This window comes from Macaca nemestrina, chromosome 11 (genome assembly GCF_043159975.1).
Source record: "Macaca nemestrina isolate mMacNem1 chromosome 11, mMacNem.hap1, whole genome shotgun sequence".
Classification (NCBI taxonomy): domain Eukaryota; kingdom Metazoa; phylum Chordata; class Mammalia; order Primates; family Cercopithecidae; genus Macaca; species Macaca nemestrina.
Window position 1 is genome coordinate 80,995,693 of NC_092135.1, and position 23,058 is coordinate 81,018,750.

Here is a 23,058-nt window from a genome sequence, read left to right on the forward strand (position 1 = left end):
CAGAAAGTTTCAACAACAACACAAATTTTAATATGTGGTATTGGAAGAAAAGTTTTCATAAGTGCAACTTCTTCATTTTATATATGTGTTTATACATTGTGTTGAAATTCATTTAAAATTACATTTACTTTAATAGGGGTTTGAAAATTTTCTCTTTAAAGGAATCTTGTGATTTCTTTTGCAAAACTTTTTTTGGTAATCAGAATCATCATTCTATAATTTATTTATCTGCTTTATAAATTTGGATGCTTACACAACTGATTTTCTTAATTCTTCACATGGAGGGACTTGCTGTAATTCTTCTTTAGGATGTATATTTACTGTATGAAATGAAAACGTAGGCTGAAAGTCAAAAAATACATAAATTTTAAGCTCTTGTCTATCTACATATATGAGCATGAATTTTAAAAAGATATCTTTTTTCCCAGTTTATTTAAATTGTTGCCTCACAAATATGCAAAACAACTTTATCTAGTAAACGTTCCTCTTGCATTAACAGCAAAAGGAGAATGTGTGAAGGATACAGGAAGCGAGAAACAAAGTCCGCTCTAGCCCTCCTGGACTAGCCTAAAAGCAGACGGGCAGGAAAGGCTTTGGGACATAGGGTGATTTGCAAGGTGACTCCGCCGGTCTCATTCAAGCGGTAGCGATATACAGGTCAGCCCGGATCGTCTATGGTCGCTGCCGTAAGTGACACCAGCAGAATATATCAGAAAATCACTGACTTTAAAGAACGAGGAGACGTCATCCCTTTCTCCAACGAAGTCTTATATTTTACCATTCTGCGTGTATTATAAAGCTAAATGTAAACAGCAACAATAAGAAATCTCCCCCAGTGGATCCCTTGAGCTTTTCGGGAAAATGCAGATTTCTGGCTGACAGGAAGAAGAAACAGCATCCAATCGGCACTTGTGTCTCAATGACCAATCAAATTTCGCCTTACATTGCATCGCTGGGAGAAACGGAGCTGGGAGACTCCGTCTCTCGGCCTGTGGCTGCTGCTGTTACCTGGATGGGCGAGCACCTCTGAGGCTCTTTGTTACCTGGGCAATAAGGGACTAGCAGTTCAGCCCTTCTCTGTGCCTGCTGGATTGTTTGTATTTGTTCCCAGCCTCTGCTCATGTAATGCACTCCCTTAACCAGGAAATTAAAGCATTCTCCCGGAATAATCTCAGGAAGCAATGCACCAGGGTGACAACGCTAACTGGAAAGAAAATTATAGAAACATGGAAAGATGCCAGAATTCATGTTGTGGAAGAAGTAGAGCCGAGCAGTGGGGGTGGTTGTGGTTATGTGCAGGACCTTAGCTCGGACCTGCAGGTTGGCGTTATTAAGCCATGGTTGCTCCTAGGTGAGTACATCGACTTGCCACTAAATCATTGAGTCCTTTTAGCCAGATTACGTTCTCATTTTCCCCCTTTATGCGTAATAGTCTGTATTATCAGCTATCCTGCCGAAAAGCTGAACTGTTTCCTTTTTTGGATACGGAACTTCCATTAGCCAGCTACAGCCGTTTCTGCCTCACAATGTACCCATAAGAAGCATAGATGCTATTCTAGTAGCACTTGGCACCGCATGTTTGAATTTTAGCAAAGCTTTCTTCCCGTTTCTCTAACTTCTCTGGATAATAACACATTGGTGTTGTGTTTTCTCGGATTATAAAAGATACAACTTAAAAAAAAAAAAAAGAATGTATAAGGCAGAACTACAAGTGACAATGGTTAAAGTTATAGAAAAGTTAATATTTGAAATAGTCCTGTGCTTGCTGGCCTGCGCAGCTCTTACAAACCGTGCGGAATACGTGCCTCCTGTGGCCACGTCTGTTCATGGTGTCTGTTTTTGGAGTGTTTAAGAGAAGGAGATCTTTTATTTTATAGCTATGAGTCTGAAGATTTTGTGGTTTATTTCGCATTATGGAAATACTGAGTCCCTATACAAGCATAGTTCACAAATAGCAAATGAAGCAAGGTCATAAAAGTACAAACTTGTTAATTTGGCAAGAATATGGTATGGTGTTCTTAAAAAAATAGTCAAGAATGTTTTCAAGTACGTCTGAATTATTTCTGTTTATGAATAGAGAAATTAAGACTTGGGAAGACTAAATGACGTGTCACTATGCTGCGAAGGCATTCTTGAATAGAGAGAAGACTGACAAATAGCCCAGGTATTGTTCACCTAGTGTCTCATTCCTTTGCAGAATCCTGCGAAGTAGGGATTATCAGCTTTGTTTTACAAATAGAAACCAGGATTTAAAGTTGGTGAAATAATTTACACAAGGTAACACACCTAGTAAGCAACAGAGCTAGGCATCAAGCCCAAGTCTGATGGACTCCTGCTGTCCATTGTTATACGAGGCTGCCTCACATAGACCAAGTTTTCAGTCCTGCTCTGCCTCTAATTTACTAGATTAGCTGGTGCAAGCCATTTTTCCTTTCTGGTCCTCCAAAAAGCCATCTGTAAAGATGAAGTAACAGTATCTGCTTATGTCATAGGATCCTCCTGAGGTGGTGGTTGTTGTAAAAGGTTTTTGATGCAAATCAATTGCAGTATACATATGTTATTAAATATTATATGAATTGTTACATAGGCTATCTTTAAATTCACCAAATAAATGTCTCTAACTAGTTTCTGCAGCCCCGTGAAAAATTATACCATATTCTTGTGACATTTACAGTGAAAAATTGAGTTATTTAGGTAATCTGAAAAGTTCACCTAGGCCTTGCTCACCATATCTAGGAAAGAAAATATGCCACGGCACATTTTTCAGTTATTTTGGCTTCCACTGTAGTAATCATGGCTTGGAATAATTATGGTAGAATTTTCATATATCATTCACCAATTTAGGGTCTTCATGAACTTTGCTTATTAGTATTATTATTATTTGTGGACTTATCCAAAGTGAATTAATCAAGGTAGTGTTCTGAGATTGGGGTTGGGAACCTCCCCAGGATAGTGGGAGAGTCCTGGGAGGAACTTCTGAAACTAGCCCTAATAAGGTCTTCTCACTGGACCAGGAAATGGAATACTTTCATCAGGAACAACCTCCCCTCTTCTGAAAGCGCACCTTTTTCTGCCTAATTACAAGTGCCTCATTCCTGAAGGACCTGTGGGTGGTTCCACCTACAGTTCTTCTACATGAATGTTGAAAGAGTTGTTTCTGACCAGACTTAGTTTATGTCTGGGAGACTGGGGTTGTTTGCAGGTTGGTTCTAAGAGCTTCCTTCACCTCCTCGAAGCGACACAGCTTCTTCCCAGCATCGCATGCCAAACAACTTTTGGTTTTGGTAGTGAATAAAGAAAACAAAGAGTTGTAAATATGTAATCTTTTTTAGTTTATAAACTCTAAAAAATGATTGCATTTAAAAAATATTACATAGGCCCTTGAACCATTTAAAGAATGGATGAAAGATTTTAGATAGCATTTTTGTCCTAGGCTTTGAAAATTATATATTATAGACAGATAGATATTTATTATTTATTTATTTATTTTGAGATAGGGTCTCAAAATAAATCCAGAGTGGAGTGCAGTAGCATAATCTTGGCTCACTGCAACCTCCACCTTCCAGGCTCCAGCGATCCTCCCACCTCAGCCTCTGAATAGCTGGGACTACAGGTGCACACCACCATGCCTGGCTAATTTTTTTGTACTTTTTGTAGAGATGTGATTTTACCATGTTGCCCAAGCTAGTCTTGAACTCCTGGGCTTGAGCAATCTGCCTGCATTGGCCTCCCAGAGTTCTGGGATTATAGGCATGAGCCACCGCGCCTGACTAAATCACCAAGTTTCAATTATTTGAACCTATTTTTTCCCCTGGAGTTGATTAGGGCTTTCTACATTAGAAAACAGAATTTTTTAAAGAAATGAAGTATTTCAAATTTGTAGAAAATTACAGAAACGAATAGACCATTATGTATACACCATTCAGCTTTAACAAATGTTAATATTTTGATAGGCTAACTTTTAAGTAGAATAAAGCTGAATGTGAGTTCAGTAAGGAATCTGTAAGCTTGGTATTATCAAGAGGATATTGGCCAAACAGCATACTTGCTGGCCTTTCTGCTACCTAAAATCACATTTAAAAAGTTGGCTGAATTCCCACATACGTAGCTTAAAAAAAAAGTTTATGAAATAGAACCTAATTCAGGAAAGTAAAATGCTTGAAATCTTTAAACTGTGAAACTCACTTTATTTGAACTAGTTATTCTCCATATGAACTTGCTTATTAACTAGAGCCAGTTTCCAAGTGTGGGAGATCTGGGAAGCCGGCTGTGACAGAAAGATTGTAGAAGGGCACAGCCCTAGTGGTACATGGAGTGTGGGTGGGATCCTGCAGGCCAACACATTTGCTCTAAGCTACTGGGTGTTCCCAAACCGACTGGCACGAAGTCGTCTTGTGGGTGTATGGTTTTTGTAATATCCTTTTTTAAGTTACAAAATAAAGAGATGTTTATTGTAAAAAGTCAGAATGAGCATAAAGAAGAAAAAAAATCACCTGCAACCCCACTATTAACATTTTGTTCTATATATACTTCCTGTCCATTTTTTAAGCACATACATATTTTTTGTTACAAAAATGGATGATAGTATTTTGTAACCTGCTTTTATCACCAGATACATTGATAACATTTTTCTTTCTTTCTTTCTTTCTTTTTTCTGAGATGGAGTCTTGCTCTGTCATCCAGGCTGGAATGCCATGGCACGATCTTGGCTCACTGCAACTTCCACCTCCCAGGTTCAAGCAATTCTCATGCCTCAGCCTCCTGAATAGCTGGGATTACAGGTGTGCACCACCACACCCAGCTAATTTTTGTATTTTTAGTAGAGATGGGGTTTTGTCATGTTGGCCAGGCTGGTTTTGAATTCCTAACCTCAAGTGATCTATCTGTCCGAGCCTCCCAAAGTGCTGGGATTATAAGCAGGAGCCATCACTCCTGGCCAAGAACATGTTTACATGCTATAAATATTTTACCACATTTCTTCTTTCTCTCTCTCCCTCTCTTTCTTTGCTTTCCTTCCCTTCCTTTTCTTCCTTCCTTCCTCCTTCCCTCCCTTCCTCCCTCCCTCCCTTTCTCCTTCTTCTCTTTTCCTTTTCCTTTTCTTTCTTCTTCTTGCTGTGTCACCCAGGCTGGAGTGCAGTGGCATAACCATAGCTTACTGTAACCCCAAATTCCTAGGTTCAAGGGATCCTCCTGCCTTAGCCTTCTGAATACCTGGGAATACAGGCACACACTACCACGCCTGGCTAATTAAAAAAAAAATTTTTTTTCTATAGAGAGAGTCTCACAATGTTGTTCAGGCTTACGTTTCTTATTTCTAATGGTGGTAATGGCTGTATGTATTTCACTATGCAATTGTACCATTTTTTATTTAATGCAACAGCTATTGGGCTTTTGCTGTTCTTTTGTTTTTGTTTTGTTTATATTACAAACAATACTATGGTGAACATTCTTACAGCTAATCTTTGCAACATCTGTAACTTTTAGGACAAATTTTTAGAAGTAGGATTTCAGAGTCCAAGAGTTTATGTAGGATGACTCTTATCAAATTGGCCTTCAGAAAGTTGGACTAAGGTCCTTCCAAGTTGTTCGTCTTTTTTTTTTTTTTTAATAACAGAATGGCTGTACAAATTTATATAAAAGGTCAAGATGATTATATTTATGTTCAAGGTGGTATCATTTATTTTTTCTAGGGTCACAGGACGCTGCTCATGATTTGGATACACTGAAAAAGAACAAGGTAAAAAAATGCTTTAAGTTTGGCACCATATACACAGAATATTTTAGTTGTTTTATTTAGGAAAAACTGTATTGGTGCATCTTTGGTACATTATGGAGTTTACTTGGTAACATTTTCGCTATCATTTTAATAGAGTTGAAAAATAATTGGCGCATAATTCAAATATGTGGATCTGTAATCTATCTTTCCAGTTTTACATTCTTCTTGATCTCCTTCATGTACCCTCATGAGCCTGACCTTGGAGGCATGTCTTTCTTGCCTGTGTTTATGGAGTTCCTCTGTGTGGGATAGGCTTTCCCTCATCTCTATTTGTCCAAGACTGCCCAGGCCTTAAGTCCCAACTCACATACCACGTCTTCTGTAATGCCATTTCCAGCCACTCTACTCCATACAACTGATGTGATTTATTACATATTTACTCAAAAGAATTTTTAGCCCTCTACCATTTTGTTGAGCACTGTTTCAGGTCATGGAATTGCTGTCGTTGAAGGAGTGCAAGAGATTCTTGTTCACTTGAAGCCTATGACGTAAGGGGCAGACAGGGAAGACAGACAAGCAGCTACAGAACAGCATTTGTGTGCTTTGATGGGGAAGTGCAGGGTGCTATAGAAGTGCAGAGGAGATGATGCTCTTAACCCATGTTTGGTTTGGTTTGTTTTTTGGGGGATAGGTGAGTCAGGGGAGACTTCCTGGAGGAAGTGATATTGAAGTATTTCTCTGAAGAGGGTGGGAAAGGAGTAGACAGCCTGTAATCCCAGTGCTTTTGGAGACCAAGGCAGGAGGATTGGTTGACCCCAGGAGTTCAAGATTACAGTGTGCTATGATTTTGCTACTGTACTCCAGACTGGGTGACAAAGCAAGACTCTATCTCAAAAAAAAAAAAAAAAAAAAAAAGGGAAGAAAAGTGTTTACACAGAATAAAAGATATGTGTGAAGGCCAAGAAGCAAGAGAAAGGCTGATGCTTTCAGGGACAGAAAAGTTCAGTGGCCCTGGAATAAAGAGTGTGAGAAAGAAGGGCACTAAGAGACAAGACCAGAGAGAGAGGTAAGCATGAGCCAGATCCCAAAAGGCCATGTAAGCCAGAGTTAGTTGTTTGGACTTGATCCAAAAGACTGTGGAAAGCCACTGAGAAGTTACCCAGAGATGTAACAGGATCAAATTTGCAATTTAGAAAGATTTCTCATTAGAAGCAGTGTGGAAAATCCATTGGAGGGTTGCTCAAGTTAGAGATAGGGAAACTGGTTATAAAGCTATTGCAGTAATCTAAGGAAAAGATGACAATGGCTGAGATTAAGATGTAGTGGAGATAGAATTACATAGCTGTGAGGGGTATTTTAGGGGGTAGAATTCTTACAATTTGATTACTTACGAGGCAGGATAGGGAGTGGGGCTAAGGGAGAAGGAGGAGTCAAGGCTGATGTCTCACTTTCTTTGGTAACTAAGTAAGATTATTGTTCCATGAGATTGAAAACAGCGTAGAAGGAACAGGCTTTGAAGGCAAAACTGTGTGCTTAGTTTTGAACATGTTAGATTTTGGGTGATGTGGATCATCTAGGTGGGTAGATATGTAGGGTCTGAAGTTCAGAATAGAGGTGAATATACAGATTTAGGAATCTTCAGCTTTTAAATAGTTACTGAAATCATTAGAATAGATGAAGCTGCCTGGGGAAAAGTATAAAGTAAGAGAGAAGAGGGCCTATAACAGAATCTTATCATAGAACTGATAAATTGAGGAATATCACCCTATATGGAATGATCAAAGGAAGAAGAGTCTGCAGTGGGAAAGGAGGATCCAAAAGAGGCCAAAAGAAGGTAAAACAAAAAGATGGTGTCGTGGAAGCCAAAGAGAATAGTGTTTTAAGGAGGAGAGAGTCAGCAATGTCAGATACTGCAAAAGTTTAAGTACGATTAGGCCTAAATTATGTTCATGGGACTTGGTGACAGAGAGGTTGTTAGTGCATTTGGTGGAAACAGTTTCATTTGAATTGGAGGCCAAAGCCGTATTGCAAAAGATTGAGAAGTGAGGAAGTGATGGGAAGGGGAAAAGAAAGAGAGAGAGGAGCTATAGGTGAGGAGGGGGGATGGGAGAGCTTTCAGCATGTTTTAAGGCTGATGGTAGAAGAAGAAATTGAAGATACAGAAAAGCAAGAATTATGACTATAGGGAGATGCCAAGAAAGTAGGAAGCACTGTGACTCCAAGCACAGATTCTGGAATGAGCCTTATTGAAGATGCATGAGCACATCCTTCATTGTAATCAGAAGGCAGAGGGGAAGTACAGATGTGGACAAAGTTGTTAGTTTTTTTTTTCCTTTTTCTTTTTTCTTTTTTCTTTTTTTTTTTTGAGATGGAGTCTCGCTCTGTTGCTCAGGCTGGAGCACAGTTGCATGACCGTGGCTCATTGCAACCTTCACCTCCTGGGTTCAAGTGATTCTCAGCCTCTGGATTATCTTAATGGACTTTCTACATGGCTTTCTTCCACATGTTTGGTGGCCTCTAAGAAAAGGGGCTCAAATACATAGATGGAAGAGGAGGAGGTTGCTCAAATGTACCACCTGAAAGAAAATTTTTTACAACCACCCCTCCCCTTACTTTTCAGCCAGATTAGTTCATCAGAATCTCTGGGTATGAGACCCTGTGGTATTGATAGTTTTTAAGAGTTCATCAGGTGACTCTAATGTGCAGTCATCCTGGAGAACCATTTTATTAAGTAAAGAATATGAAGGAAAATAGGGAAATAATTCTTGAAAGGGAAGTTGTGTACTACTGATATACTTCTCCTATTTAAGTTTTTTATATGGATATTTACAGATTAATTCAACAAAGATTTTAAGCATTCTCTGCTAAACTCACTGCTCATTCGCTTATAACACTAAGTTAAACATGGTCCCTACCCTCATGTAGTTTCTAGTGCAATGAAAGAGACAAACAATCTCTAAGTGGTATGAGCTGTAATAGGGCAAGTCCAGGGCTATGAGAATATATAGGCCAGGTGTGGTGGCTCACGCCTGTAATCCCAGCACTGTGGGAGGCGGGAGTGGGAACGTCACTTGAGGCCAGGAGTTCAAGACCAGCCTGGGCAAAAAAAGCGAGACCCCTCTCTGAAAAAAAAAAAAATTAGCTGGGTGTGGTGGTACACTCCTGTAGTCCCAGCTACTTGGGCAGCTGAGGCGGGAGGATCACCTGAGCCCAGGAGTTCAAGATTGCAGTGACCTATGATTGCATCATTGCACTCCAGCCTGGGTGACAGAAAGAGACCCTGTCTCTACATGATGATAATAATAAGTTAAAAAAAAGGGTGGAGGGGAGAGAGAGAGAACATATAGTAGAAGGAGCACTTCTGGTGTGGGTTGAAGAAGTATTATCAATCAAGTGAGTCGCATTTAAATTTTTTACCTTTCTTGTTATAGATGTCAACACAACACCCCAGTCTCTTTTTAGATAACCTAATTCATGGGATTTTAAAAAATCATCTTTTTTCTTTCTCTTTAAGGTGACTCATATTCTTAATGTTGCATATGGAGTTGAAAATGCTTTCCTCAGTGACTTTACATATAAGAGCATTTCTATATTGGATCTGCCTGAAACCAACATCCTGTCTTATTTTCCAGAATGTTTTGAATTTATTGAAGAAGCAAAAAGAAAGGTGAGTTTTGTTTTGATCCATAGTTCTTCAGAAGCAGAAATCTGAAAGTATGGATCCATTACCCAATCTTTATTGTTTTTATAATGAATCTCTAAAAAACCATTATGAAATTTCCCTTCTAACAATGTTTCATTATTTCCTACAATTATTTGGTTAATTGCTCTTTTTTCAATAAGATACTTAGTTTTAACATTAATTCAGTTTCTCGTTTTCCTATGCCTTACTGAGAAATGTTCAGAAATAAAAATCCTCTACTTACTGAGTTTTCGTCTGTAAACATGTAGCTAGATTTCCTTTGAGTGTTTATAGCCACCTGACCTCTGACCAGTCTGCAAGATATTCAGGGGGACTATAAAACAGAGACTGCTCTAGACTTGTTAGTGTATTTATGATGAGGAACATGCATTTCATTTTAATGAATGAGATAGTTATTGTGAAACTGCATTTGTAGCAGTAAAATTTTAAGGCACTCTAAGGACTAAATGTGTATTGCTTTACTTAGATTGTATGAAAATGCTGATCAGAAGCTGTCTGTTGGTTTTCTGAAGTTAGAAGACCAATGGCCAATGCCATATGGTACTTCAATCTTGTTATTGGATTCAAGTCAACATTCTGACAGGCAAAGTTGCTAGGTTGGCTGTTATCAATAATTATTCCTTGAAATAGCGTCACTTTTAGTCAGCAAATAATTCTCACAGATTTTACGTAAGATACGTAGGTGGGAAAGTAGAAGCATTTACAGAGAGAAATAACTCTTCTGGAACACCTAACAATGACAAGATTACAATCAGGTTTAATTGAACTCTGGCCTACCTTCTCTCCCTTCTACCTTCTCTCCTTCCCATTTTCTCTCCCTCTCTCCCTTCTTTCCTTTCATTTGGTAATATTTATTGAATGCCTTAGGTGCCTAGCACTGTTCTACTTACCTTTCCACTAGACTACCTGGAAAATATAAAACTATTCCATTCTACTGTTCATCAACTTTAATAGCAGATACAGTCATGCGCTGCATAATGACGTTTGGACTGCATATATGATGGTGGTTCCATAAGATTATAATAATGTATTTTTACCATACCTTTTCTATGTTTAGGTATGTTTAGATACACAAATACATACCATTGTGTTACAGTTGCCTACAAGTTAGTACAGTAACATGCTGAACAGGTCTGTAGCCTTGGAGCAATAGGCCATACCATTCTAGTTTGTGTGAGTCCACTCTGTGATGTTTACAGCACAAACAAACTGCCTAACAACACATTTCTCAGAATGCATCACCACTGTTAAATGATGCATGACTGTATTTGAATGGAAGCAAAGGAAGAGGGTTTTTGTTTGTTTGTTTTTTGTGGTTTTTCTTTTTTTTGAGACGGAGTCTCGCTCTGTCATGAGGCTGGAGTACGGTGGCATGATCTCGGCACACTGCAAACTCCAGCTCACTGCAACCTCCACTTCCCGGGTTCAAGTGATTCTCCTGCCTCAGCCTGTCAAGTAGCTGGGACTGCAGGTGCACACCACCACACCTGGCTAATTTTTTGTATTTTAGTAGAGACGGGGTTTCACTGTATTGCCCAGGCTGGTCTCGAACTCCTGAGCTCAGGCAGACTGCCCGCCAGGGCCTCCCAAAGTGCTAGGATTACAGGCGTGAGCCAACGCACATGGCCAAGGAAGAGGTCTTCTAATTCAAAGTGTAATATTGGCCATTCTGTTTTCTTGTGAAAAAATTTACAGGCTCTGGATTGTAACATTCCAGTGTGTGAGTTAATAGTTTTAAAAATAAAAATGATATTTCTGTATTAGCTCCTTCTCTAAGGAGATGTAGAATATGCCAGAGATGGGAAAGTGTAGATGTCATCCATATTCATATTAACATTAGAAGAGATGTAAATATTGCAAGTAAAAATTAGACAGGGTAATACTATCTAGAAAGAAAAGCAAGAGATTGAATATTCTAATAAGCGTGGAATTTTAAATAAATTTAAAAATAAAGTTTGCCTTAATTTGGGCCAGTAAATTAGAGTGGATTTTAGCTTGGGTTTCCTAAAAACAAAGCTTGAGATGAGGATTTAGAGCTGATGCTTAATTTGAGAGGTACAATCTGTAGGCAGTGAGAGTGGCAAGAAAGGAAAGTGATTCAAGGTGGGACGAGAAGGAATACAAAGTGATGCATTTACCCTGCTGGGCTCATTGCACAGTGAGCTGACTGTTGGCTATTCAGCAGGTATAGCTACTCTACCACCCAAAATATCTCTGGACAGGCAGTACCAAGAAACTGTACCTCAACCCAGCCTGGGAGGGAGGAAGGAGAGAGAATTTATCTGCCTGGCTTCCTGTCAGCTTCTGTTTCCCATTGGCCAAAGTTTGCCAGTGGGGATATAACCAACCCCACAATTCTGGGTTATAACATTCCACTCCTTCAGCGGCCATCTCAAAGCCAAATCTAACACCCTGTAATACAACTTTTCAACCAAGTTGAAAAATAGAAAATCCAGGACTCAGAGTACGCCTGTCTATGCTGTGGACACCATTGAAGAAGAGCTCCTTCTTTGACAGGCAAAAGTGAATGGACCTAAGGGGAGAGTAGTCAGTCATGGAGGTGGTAGCTGAGGTGGAGTGTGCTGAGAGGGTCTGTGAGATGGCGGCACCACGAGAATCTGAGGAGTTGCAGAAAATGTTTCTGATAAGATGAATTAGATTTCAGCAATATGTTCTACCCTCTCAAGCCTTATGTTTTATACTGGGATCCTAACCTCAGCCAGTATTTGCCTGCCCTGAAAACTCAGTGCATTGACACAATCTCAGCTTGCTGCAACTCCGCCTCCTGGGCTCAAGTGATTCTCCTGCCTCAGCCTCCATAGTAGCTGGGATTACAGGTGCGTGCCACCATGCCTGGTTAATTTTTGTATTTTTAGTAGAGACGGGGTTTTGCCATGTTGGCCAGGATAGTCTCACGTGCCTGATGTTAATTGATCCACCTGCCTCAGCCTCCCAAAGTGCTGGGATTATAGGCATGAGCCATCATGCCTGGAAGGCTAATATATATTTAGTTTTAGCAATAGAATTCTTGAATTTTTTTCATTTGTTTTAGAAAAGATCTCTTCATGCCTTTGTCTATTTTATATTCAAATATTGTTAAATTTAATTACTCAGTGAATTACATGTTTCAAAACTACCTTTCTAGGCCTAGTTTGTTGTTTTTATCTTTTTACATACCATTGCCAAATGGAATGGTTTCCATTTCCCAAGTCTTTCCTCATTTCCCTCTATACTTGCAAAACTCTGTTTGGTTTCTCTGTCCTTCCTTTATGCCTAAAGGGACAGAAATACACCTGAGAGGAACAGTAATGGTAACTTCTATAGCCCAGAGTCCTTTTAGAAACTAAATTTATTTGTCCCCTCTTTTTACGTGCAAAAGGTGCAAAGTATGACAATGTATATTTGATATTTCATGTTTGTTATTTATAAGATACGATTTTAAAAACATGATGTAAGTAGTCCATGTTCTTTGTAGAAAAAAATGGAAAAAATTAAGATACTTCCACACTTAGATATAACGATTGTTAGCATTTTGATATATTTTTCTAGACCTGTATATATATTTTTATAAAAATAGTATCATACAGTTTAAATTCTTTTATAGCCTGCCTTTTTTTTTTTTTTTTTTTTGCAACTTCATGACTTTTATTTGTGGTACCTGTGCTTTATCTTGAAAATACCTTCTCCCCCTGCCCCAGACAGTGGGCTGGGAGGGGGCAGCAAAAAATAGAAGATGTCCCTCCCTATTGCACATGGACCCTATGTACAGGCCCACCTGGCTGAAGCCAGCAGGACTCTTGGCACATTCTTGGATCCCTGCTCAGGAGGGGAGGGCTGACAGGGTGACATCACATGTGAGATCTGGACCTTCGGGCAGCCACTCTGGTCCTGGATACTAATATTTGCACTTCTTGGTCCTCAGTTCCTTCCTGGTCCCATCTCCGGCCCTGGTCCCCTCTGTATAGCCTGCTTTTTATACTTAATGATTCAAATCATTTTAAATTTTTGCACAGTATTATGGTAGTTGGTGATTCTATAATTTATCTTATTTCCTACTGTGAGACATGTAAGCTGTTTGTAGTTTTTTGTTCAATATAAGTAAAAGTTCGTTAGAGAAACATGGGTCTAAATAAGTACCTAAATTCACTAAGTTTTTAGATGCTTCTGTTACCAATAGAGGGTCATGACTGCAAGTTGTCCAGGTTCTTGGCATTTTGAACAAAGAATTGGACAGAACGCCCATCGAAGCAAAGAAAGAATGAAGCGAAAGAGTGAAAGCAGGGATTTATTGAAAGCGAAAGCACACTCCACAGTTTGGGAGCAGGCCCAAGCAGTGGCCCAAGGGACAGGATACAGAAACTTCTTGAGCCCAAATATCCGCTAGAAGTTTCCCAATGGCCACTTCATGCTCACCTCATGTAAAGGAAGTGGTATCCTGCAGTCAGTCTGATTGGTTAGAGAAAGCAGCCAACCAGAGGCTTAAGTGAAGTTACAAAGGTCAGGCTCCTGTGCAAACATCTGATTGGTTTCAAAAAGCAACCAATGAGAGGCTAGGGTGAAGTTACAAAGTTACACTTCTATGCAAAGGAAGACTTGGCCTGCAATCAATATGATTGGTTGTGGACAGCAAATTTCCCATCTGCATGCAGAAAAAGTGGGGGGTTTTGCAAAGGCAGTAGCCCTCTGGTCCTTTTGTTACTTAGGTGTGGAAAGTTAGGGTTTTCCTTTTAATTTAGTGCTAGGAAGTCTGCGTGAAACAACCTTAGGTTCCCTGCTGCCAGACCCTATTCTCTTGCCTTACTTCTTCCAGTTTGTTTCAAAGCAGCCTACCCCTCACTTTTTTTGTGTTTGTCATATTTACATTCACCTCTACTACTGTGGATAGTCATGAGTGGACTGTTGTGACCTGTGCTCCTCATAGTGTTGTCCGGTTTGCTACCAGATCTCTGCAGGATAAGAAGGTTGTGCCTGAATATAAACCAAGACATTGCTTAGTTCTTTGAGAGATTTTGGCTACTCCCCCACCCCACCCAAACGCTGAACTAAGGAGTATATTTTTAGTGACAATTGATTTTCATTCCACTGCAGAATTCTTATTTCATCATAGGTGACTGTCAGGCACTTGCAGACTATCACATTATACCCAAGGTTTTTTAAGTTCTGGGGCACATGTACAGCATGTGCAGGTTTGTTACATTGGTAAATGTGTGCCATGGGGATTTGCTGCACCTATCAACCCATCACCTAGGTATTAAGCCCAGCATGCATTAGTTATTTTTCCTGATGCTCTCCCTCTTCCTACCCCACCCCACCCTGACAGGCCCCCAGTTTGTGTTGTTCCCTTCCATGTGTCTGTGTGTTCACATTGTTCAGCTTCTACCTATAAGTGAGACATGTGGTGTTTGGTTTTCTGTTCCTGTGTTAGTTTGCTAAGGATAATGGCTTCCAACTCCATCTATGTCCCTGCAAAGGACATGATTTCATTCCTTTTATGGCTGTATAGTATTCCATGGGGTATATGTACCACACTTTCATTATACAGACTATAATTGATCGGCATTGAGTTGATTCCATGTCTTTGCTATTATGAGTAGTGCTTATGCCCAAGTTTTTGTTTGTTTGTTTGTTTGTTTGTTTTGAGACAGAGTCTCACTCATCAACCAGGTTGGAGTGCAGTGGCACGATCTCAGCTCACTGCAACCTCTGCCTCCTGAGTTCAGGCGATTCTCCTGCATCAGCCTCCCAAATAGCTGGGATTACAGGCACCCACCACCATGCCCAGCTAATTTTTGTATTTTTAGTAGAGATGGGGTTTCACCATGTTGGCCAGGCTGGTCTCAAACTCCTGACCTGTGATCCACCTGCCTCAGCTTCCCAAAGTGCTGGGATTACAGGTGTGAGCCACCGTGCCTGGAGATGCTAAAGTTTTAATGGAAGTTAAATGTAAGGAAAAACACCTGGGCTTGGCTCAGTTACTGTTAAGGAATATTAATTACTTATTCTGAGAAGATGTGAGGGATACACATTGCTGCCCTCCAGGAGCTTGCAATCTAGTTGAAAACTGTAACGGCACAAGAACAAAGACAACTCTGTGAAATGGAAATAACATAGCATAATTACTATCTGCCTATAAGTTACTACTTGCCCATAGCAAAATGGTGATTTTGAATTTTTGAAAGAACACTTTCCTTTCAGAAATGCAGAACAAATTTATTCACTTAGCAAACAGTTACGGAATACCTACTGTATGCCAAGAATTGCACTAACTACTAGGCATACAAAGATGGCCAAGACATTCCTCCTGCCCTCATTTCACTTGGAAAGAGGCAGTCTTAGAACAGAAGTCAGAATTAGCTGTACCAAGAAGAGCAAAAGTCTTCTAGGCATAAGACAACAGCAAATGCAAAGAAAAAAAAATGCTTTATAAATTGTTTGTTACTGTTTTGAGCTCTGAAAAAGGGATACAAAGCCAATAATTTCTCTGGAAATACTTTCAAGGACAATATGATACCTAACGAATAATCAAAAGGTAGAAAGTAGGTAAATTGAAAAGCTGTAGAAAAATAGCTATTATATAAAGTAGAAAGAAGAAGAAAATAATATCATTTTAAAACATTAGCTAAAATTGGATGCACATTGTGTAAGACTGAAAATAAAACTAGTTTCATGTTCAAAAGCCTATGTATGGATCATAAAGTAAAGCCGACTAATATATAAGCAGGAAATATTAAAAGTGACATTGAAGGGTATCTCATGCTTATTAAGCTTATGATTGCAAGTTTCTTTGGAGTATCTAATTAATTTGTTTTATGCTAAATGAAGTTCATTAATAATTTTCATCAGTTACCTTAATATAATTTTTAAACATCTTAAGTTTTGTAAAAATGGGCTATTGCTACAAAAAGTTTCCAAGGTGTATAGTGAATATTTGTGTTTTGCTTTTCTTATATAGAAACTGCTGAAGTTTGAAGTCATAAATATCTATAGAAAACAGTATATCCCACAGTAATGTAAGATGTGAAAAAAGAAAGCAATTGATATTGTCCTTTTTTATATGAGGATTTTCAAAATGTTAACTAATTTTGTTATTAAAAATTTGACTTTCTTGAAAAGAGATGCACTTGCAAGTTTGTTACAGCAGATCAAGGAAAGGAGTTTTGCAACAGATGTATGAATCAGAAAACTACCTTGCAGAAGTAAAATAATCTGATGAGTCATAACAGTAGTATTGTTAATATGTGCTCTGGGTAGAGGGTTTTTGGTAGCATATTTTTTTCCTCCTGCTCTCATCTTTTTTTGTGTTGTACCAAATAAAGAATCAGGAAATGAAGTAACTAAAATGTCTAATTCTGGAGGGTATGCTCACGGTTCACCACGTTTCATTTAGATCATTAACTTTTTAAAGGCTTCAGATGGGCCAAGCTGTATCAGTGCTGTCCCATCAGATCTATCACATTCATTATTAATACAATATTGCCCCCATCAGCATTGGTCTTGCGCTGTGTCTCTTTTCACTTGGAAAGTATCATTTGCAAGTTACCTGAAACGTTTTTTCATTTATTGACCTCATGCTGGTGTCTGATTACCTTTTCCACTTCACATTGTTATGAACTATTTGTATCACATTTTACTACCTCATAAGTTTAAATATTTTTAAGTAACTTCCTGCCAGAATAAAATATGTCCAAGGGTGGAAAATGTTTTCCTTGCTGATTATTTAAACAGATTTGCAAGCCACCGACACTAGCTTATTTATGAGAACACTAAGTATACTCTGGAGTATTTCTGGCTCTCTGTTTAGTTTATACTTATGATTTTATTTTATGTTTTCACATATATTTCCTGTGTTTTTTTTCTTATTTATATACACTTGTCTACTAAGTTCTTAGGTTTTATGTGTACTTTACCGAAACATTTGGCTACTAAGTTGTTAGGTTTTCATGTGTACTTTACTGATACATTTGACTACTAAGTTATTAGGTTTTTGTGTTTACTGATACATTTGGCTACTAAGTTGTTAGGTTTTAATGTGTTCTTTACTGGATTACTTTAGTTTAGTGAAAGATACTGTTTCAGAATTCCAAACATCATTAAAGCATTTCAATCATGGGTTAGTAGGTAAGGGAGGTATAGGTTGATTGATTGACTGATTGAGTGTCCATTTGTTGTGGGTAATGAATTTTATTTCAGTAATCAAATAAGTTGAATCAAATAAATTGATAAAATTGAATATTTACTTTATAATTTCAAGTAGTATAAGAATGTGCAATTGATTTAATAATCTTCTCAAATGAATAATGAAGTTTTTTTTTTTTTTTGTAGGATGGAGTGGTTCTTGTTCATTGTAATGCAGGAGTTTCCAGGGCTGCTGCAATTGTAATAGGCTTCCTGATGAATTCTGAACAAACCTCATTTACCAGTGCTTTTTCTTTGGTGAAAAATGCAAGACCTTCCATATGTCCAAATTCTGGCTTCATGGAGCAGCTTCGTACATATCAAGAGGGCAAAGAAAGCAATAAGTGTGACAGAATACAGGAGAACAGTTCTTGAGTTGCCTTATAGCAGACAATGGACAACTGTAGTTTCTGAACTGGCTTCTATAGCCATCTTTTCCCTTCTTTGGAGAGTAGCAAAACTCCCTTTTTTCTCTTGCCTTTTTAATGCATAAATGGAGGTCAATTTGAATGTCCTGACCTACTGTATAAGTAAATTTCAAATGTCATTACTTTCTCTTTGTTATTATAATGTGTGGTTAAATGCTTTTTTAAATTGCTAAGGGAAAACAACAAAGTATTAGTAATCATTGTTTTCTGTAGAAGAAAAAGGTGTACATTTAAAATGTGTATTTAGAGCATGGAGAGAATCATTTAATTAATAAGCCTATTTTTCTGTTCCAGCAACGGTTTTTATTAAGGAAAAGCTTGAAGTGCTACTTAACTTACTATTTCAGAGGGAAGTAAATTTCTTTTTAAAGAATCTTTTTAAGATTAAAAATGAATACCTTAAATCTCCCAAAAGAGATAACCAGTATCTGAAGGTTTATACAATATTTATATAGTGGCTACACTATTCACAAAATTCCTGTGTTCTCTTATGAAAAATATACACTTTTCATTTTGTTTTTCTTCCTCTTCTTTCTTCTTCTTCTTCTTCTTCTTTTTTTTTTTATTTGAGATATAATTTGGCTGTTGTCACCCAGGCTGGCGTGCAATGGCACAATCTCGGCTCACTGCAACCTCTGCCTCCTGGGTTCAAGCGATTCTCCTGCCTCAGTCTCCCAAGTAGTTGGGATTATAGGTGCCTGCCACCATGCCTGGCTAATTTTTGTAGTTTTAATAGAAACGGAGTTTCACCATGTAGGCCAGGCTGGTCTTGAACTCCTGACCTCAGGTGACCCACCCACCTTGGCCTTCCTAAATGCTGGGATTACAGGTGTGAGTCACTGCCTCCAGCCTCATTTTGGTTTTTTCAATTCTATTATCTGCATTCATTTCTTTCTTTCTTTCTTTCTTTCTTTCTTTCTTTCTTTCTTTCTTTCTTTCTTTCTTTCTTTCTTTCTTTTTCTTTCTTTTCTTTCTTTAATGTATAGATGTTCTCTCATACATTCTTGTGAGCTTTGGTTCTTTGAATAGGTGATCTATTCTCTTACATTTTGTGCTTTTTATCCTGGGTGCCTAGCATTCTGTTTTTTGATCCTGTGTCATAATTGTTTGAGAAAATGTTTGATACTGCGAGATCATTGTTCAGTGGTCTGTTTTCTACTTCAGTATTCTACCAGAGAACATATTTTTTAGGGGAGAAGGGTTATGGTTTTGTAAGAAACTTTAAATATATTTTTAGGAAACCCACAGTCATTTACAGTTTTATCTTTGGCCTTTGAATAGGTTCTTTTTTCTTTAATGTCTCCATATTTGCAGGACTGAGCTCTGTACATTGTAAATTTGCTTAAAGATTTTGATTTTTTCTTCAGAATAAGGTATACTTAATTAATTAGCACAGTTTCGTTTCTTTTCTTTTTTTTTTCGAGACAGGGTCTTGCTCTGTCACCCAGGCTAGAGTGGAGTGGCATGAACACAATGCACTGCAGCCTCTACCTCCTGGGCTCAAGCAATCCTCCCACCTCAGTCTCCTGAGTGACTGAGACTACAGCTGTGCGCCACCACCTCTGGCTAATTTTTTTTTTTTTTTTTGTAGAGACAGGAGTCTTGCCATGTTGCCCAGGCTGATCTCAAACTCCCGCCTCAGCCTCCCAAGTGCTAGGATTACAGGCGTCAACCACCGTGCCTGGCCTGATAGTTTCCAAATAGTTTTTCATGACTTAGAAGATACCATTGCCATGTAGATTTTATTTTTAAAAGTCTTGAGCTCTTCTTAAATACACATTATAGAGAGCAAGCATAGATGGAAAGTGCATATTGAGCACATCTGTGCATTTGAGAAGGCAGGCTTTCATGTGCTGTCATGAGCAAAAAGTAGAAGTGATAAATGCAAGTTATGTTTTGAGATTGCTTACACCCTGACAAGATGCCATCACTTGTGATGTTATGAACTCTTTGCTTCTGCTGAGAACCAGTCTAAATATAATCAACTGACAGTGAGCTGTTTGAAGCCAACCAAGGCAGGCAGAACCCTCTTAAATATGAGAGTGATGTATAGTTTCTCTCTATGGTCAGTATCACTGGATGAGCCTTCTTTCACAAGAAAGCATGTATTTAAATACATTTTATTTTGCTGAGTCCTGTTTAGTTTTCAGCCATTAAATGTCACATGAAGCCTTGATAGAATTTGTTAATAATGGATCGTGTATTATTATTATTATTTGAGATGGAGTTTTGCTCTTAATGATATTATTATTATTTGAGACAGAGTTTTGCTCTTACTGCCCAGGCTGGAGTGCAGTGGCGTGATCTTGGCTCACTGCAACCTCTGCCTCCCAGCTTCAAGCGATTCTCCTGCATCAGCCTCCCAAGTAGCCGGGATTACAGGCATGTGCCACCATGCCCAGCTAAGTTTGTATTTTTTTGGTAGAGATGGGGTTTAACCATGCTGGTCAGGCTGGTCTCGAGCTCCTGACGGCAAGTGATCCACCCACTTTGGTCTCCCAAAGTGCTGGGATTACGGTGTGAGCCACTGCACCTGGCCTGGATTGTGTATTATTTATGTCTGTGGTTTATGTACTTAATAGTTGCTTGTAGTGACCTGGGTAAGATTCAAACATTTGTCTTTTGTATCTTCTACAGAAGTGCTTTGAGCCTCAAGTTTGTTTTAATCTTAAATTGTAGTTCACTGTATTAAAATAGATCAACGAATATAATTCAGTCTTTTAGGGGCACCAAGTAAAACATAAGGTCGTATATACTATACAATATGTTTATTGCGCTTCCCATGGAGATAAATCGCTCTGTCATTCCTGGTTATTTTTAAAAAGGATCTTTATCATTACGATCCTCTTTCTCACATATTGTAAACTTAAAAGATATGTACACCAAATATAGGTCCGTTTTAAATGAGAAGAAAAATATTTCAAGGAGTTTTTGCCTCTTTGTTTTTAAATAGATTATTCTGCCATTTTTTAAAGGAAAGGGAAAATGAAAACAGTATGTCTTTTTTAAACATTGAAACCAAATATAGAGGCTTTAAACAACAAACTGAAAAAGATGAGTAGAACAAAGGCAGTGGAGCATACAATACAATTCTATTTATCTGAGATTGATTAAAGTTAATAATTTTTTAATGTTTTTCTAATTTTGTGCTTTAAAATAGGTTTCTGATTACATAATATTTGAATAAAAAACTCAAGAAGCATGTAGATTTTTGGAAAACCCAAACAATATTTTTCTTAGATTTTTGGAGGCAAAATTTAGACCAACATAATAATTCAAAGACAAATATTTCAGAGGAAATGGAGTATAGTATTTAACATTTTGTTTGCAGTTTTACTTTTTCTTCCCTTCTTCCCTACTGAACCTTGATTAAAATGTATGAATACGGATTTTTTTTTTCAGCTTAGACTCTGATCATTTCAGTGGTAGTGGGGAAACCTGAATTTGTCAGCATGATTATTTGTAACTCAGATTGTTCAAATGTATATAGGTAGTCATAAATATAGCAAGTATAAATCAGATATCATCTTATAACCTTACAGAGTTAACCCAATGAGTCAATACCTTTATAAGCAAAACCATGATAAATTTAAAAACAACAGAAATGTGGTATGATTACTTATTTATTTGTTCCAGGTGACTTTATATAGTTGATTTTTGTGTCTGAAGGATCCTGAACATATTTAGTTACCCTGTAGTTATTTAGGAATTTAAACCAGAAGACTTTGAAGCTGTATATTCTTGCAATACATAAAATGGCGTTATAATCAGCAAATTTATGGTTTGTTTCCATTGATGTACACTTAAAAAATAACTTATAGTTAGACTTTTCTATTTCAAGTAAAGCTTTGAGTTACTTATTTTTATACATATTCATCATGTACCCTTTATTGTTTCTAGGTGTTGATATACTTTAATAAAAATGATATGTTTAATATTTCTCCATTAATGTATTTCTTTGAAGGTGTTTGTTTTAAAAGATGTAACACTTATTTACTGTCAAATTCTGGGTTAAAAAATCTGTTGGTGGCCAGGCGCGGTGGCTCATGCCTGTAATCCCAACTTTTTGGGAGGCCAAGGAGGTAGATCACTTGAGGCCAGGAGTTCAACACCAGCCTGGCCAACATGGCAAAACCCCATTACTAAAAATACAAAAATTACCCGGGCGTGGTGGTGGGTGCCTGTAATCCCAGCTTCTCAGAGGCTGAGGTAGGAGAATCGCTTGACCCTAGGAGGCGGAGGTTGCAGTGAGCCGAGATAGCACCACTGCACTTCTAGGTGACAGAGTGAGACTCTGTCTCAAAAAAAAAAAAAAAAAAAAAAAAAAAAAAAATTCTGTTGGCAAGACACACAGTTTTATATTTTAAAATGTAAGTTAGTTTAGATCTATGAAGATTTGTTGTTCCAGTCTCTTCAAGAAATGAAAAGCCGGCTGGGTGGGGTGGTCACACCTGTAATCTCAGCATTTTGGGAGGCCAAGGCAGGCGGATCACGAGGTCAGGAGTTCAAGAGCAGCCTGGCCAATATGGTGAAACCCTGTCTCTACTAAAAATACAAAAAAAAAAAAAAAAAAAATTAGCCGGGCATGGTGGCACATGCCTATAGTCCCAGCTACTTGGGAGGCTGAGGCAGGAGAATCGCTTGAACCTGGGAGGCAGAGGTTGCAGTGAACTGAGATTGCGCCACTGCACTCCAGCCTAGGTGACAGAGTGAGACTGTCTCAAAAAACAAAAAAGAAAAGCTAAAGTAAGAGTTTATAATTGGCATCACTGTGGACAAATTGGCAATGAAAATTCAATAGAACACCTTATTTAAGTTAAGAGAAGATGCTGAATTACTGTCAGATTAAATTACCCTACATTCTAACCATTACTGCATTGAGATTATTTGTACATAGTGAAGCATGTGCCTCCCACGCTCATGCAAACAGGCTGTTATATCTTTGACTTCATTGCTGACTGCTTTCTTCCTCTCTCTGCTTCAAACCCCTTGGCCTCTTTGCTGTTCCTTGAAAACACATAACCAAGGTCTCCCTT

At 38.3% G+C, this 23,058-nt stretch overlaps 1 protein-coding gene across 2 annotated transcripts; it reads left to right on the forward strand.

Moving 5' to 3' along the window:
• The first annotated feature begins 932 nt into the window (after positions 1 to 932).
• Positions 933 to 21,948, forward strand: LOC105499551 (dual specificity phosphatase 19). Of its 2 annotated transcripts, none has more exons than XM_071073023.1 (4): positions 933 to 1,351; positions 5,691 to 5,737; positions 9,349 to 9,383; positions 17,742 to 17,946. In XM_071073023.1, the coding sequence occupies exons 1-4, from the start codon at positions 1,126 to 1,128 to the stop codon at positions 17,797 to 17,799; spliced, it is 366 nt and encodes a 121-aa protein (XP_070929124.1). In that variant the 5' UTR covers positions 933 to 1,125; the 3' UTR covers positions 17,800 to 17,946. The 2 variants fall into 2 exon arrangements, with proteins under 2 accessions (XP_070929124.1, XP_011770479.1); XM_011772177.3 differs by having other exon boundaries at positions 937 to 1,351; positions 9,231 to 9,383; positions 17,742 to 21,948.
• Positions 21,949 to 23,058: the final 1,110 nt, after the last annotated feature.

Coding starts and splice junctions, on each gene's coding strand:
- LOC105499551 (XM_011772177.3), top strand. CDS start 1,126: ATGCACTCCCTTAACCAGGAAATTAAAGCATTCTCCCGGAATAATCTC. Junction 1,352..5,690: donor TAAGCCATGGTTGCTCCTAG/GTGAGTACATCG, acceptor TATTTTTTCTAG/GGTCACAGGACGCTGCTCAT. Junction 5,738..9,230: donor ATACACTGAAAAAGAACAAG/GTAAAAAAATGC, acceptor TTTCTCTTTAAG/GTGACTCATATTCTTAATGT.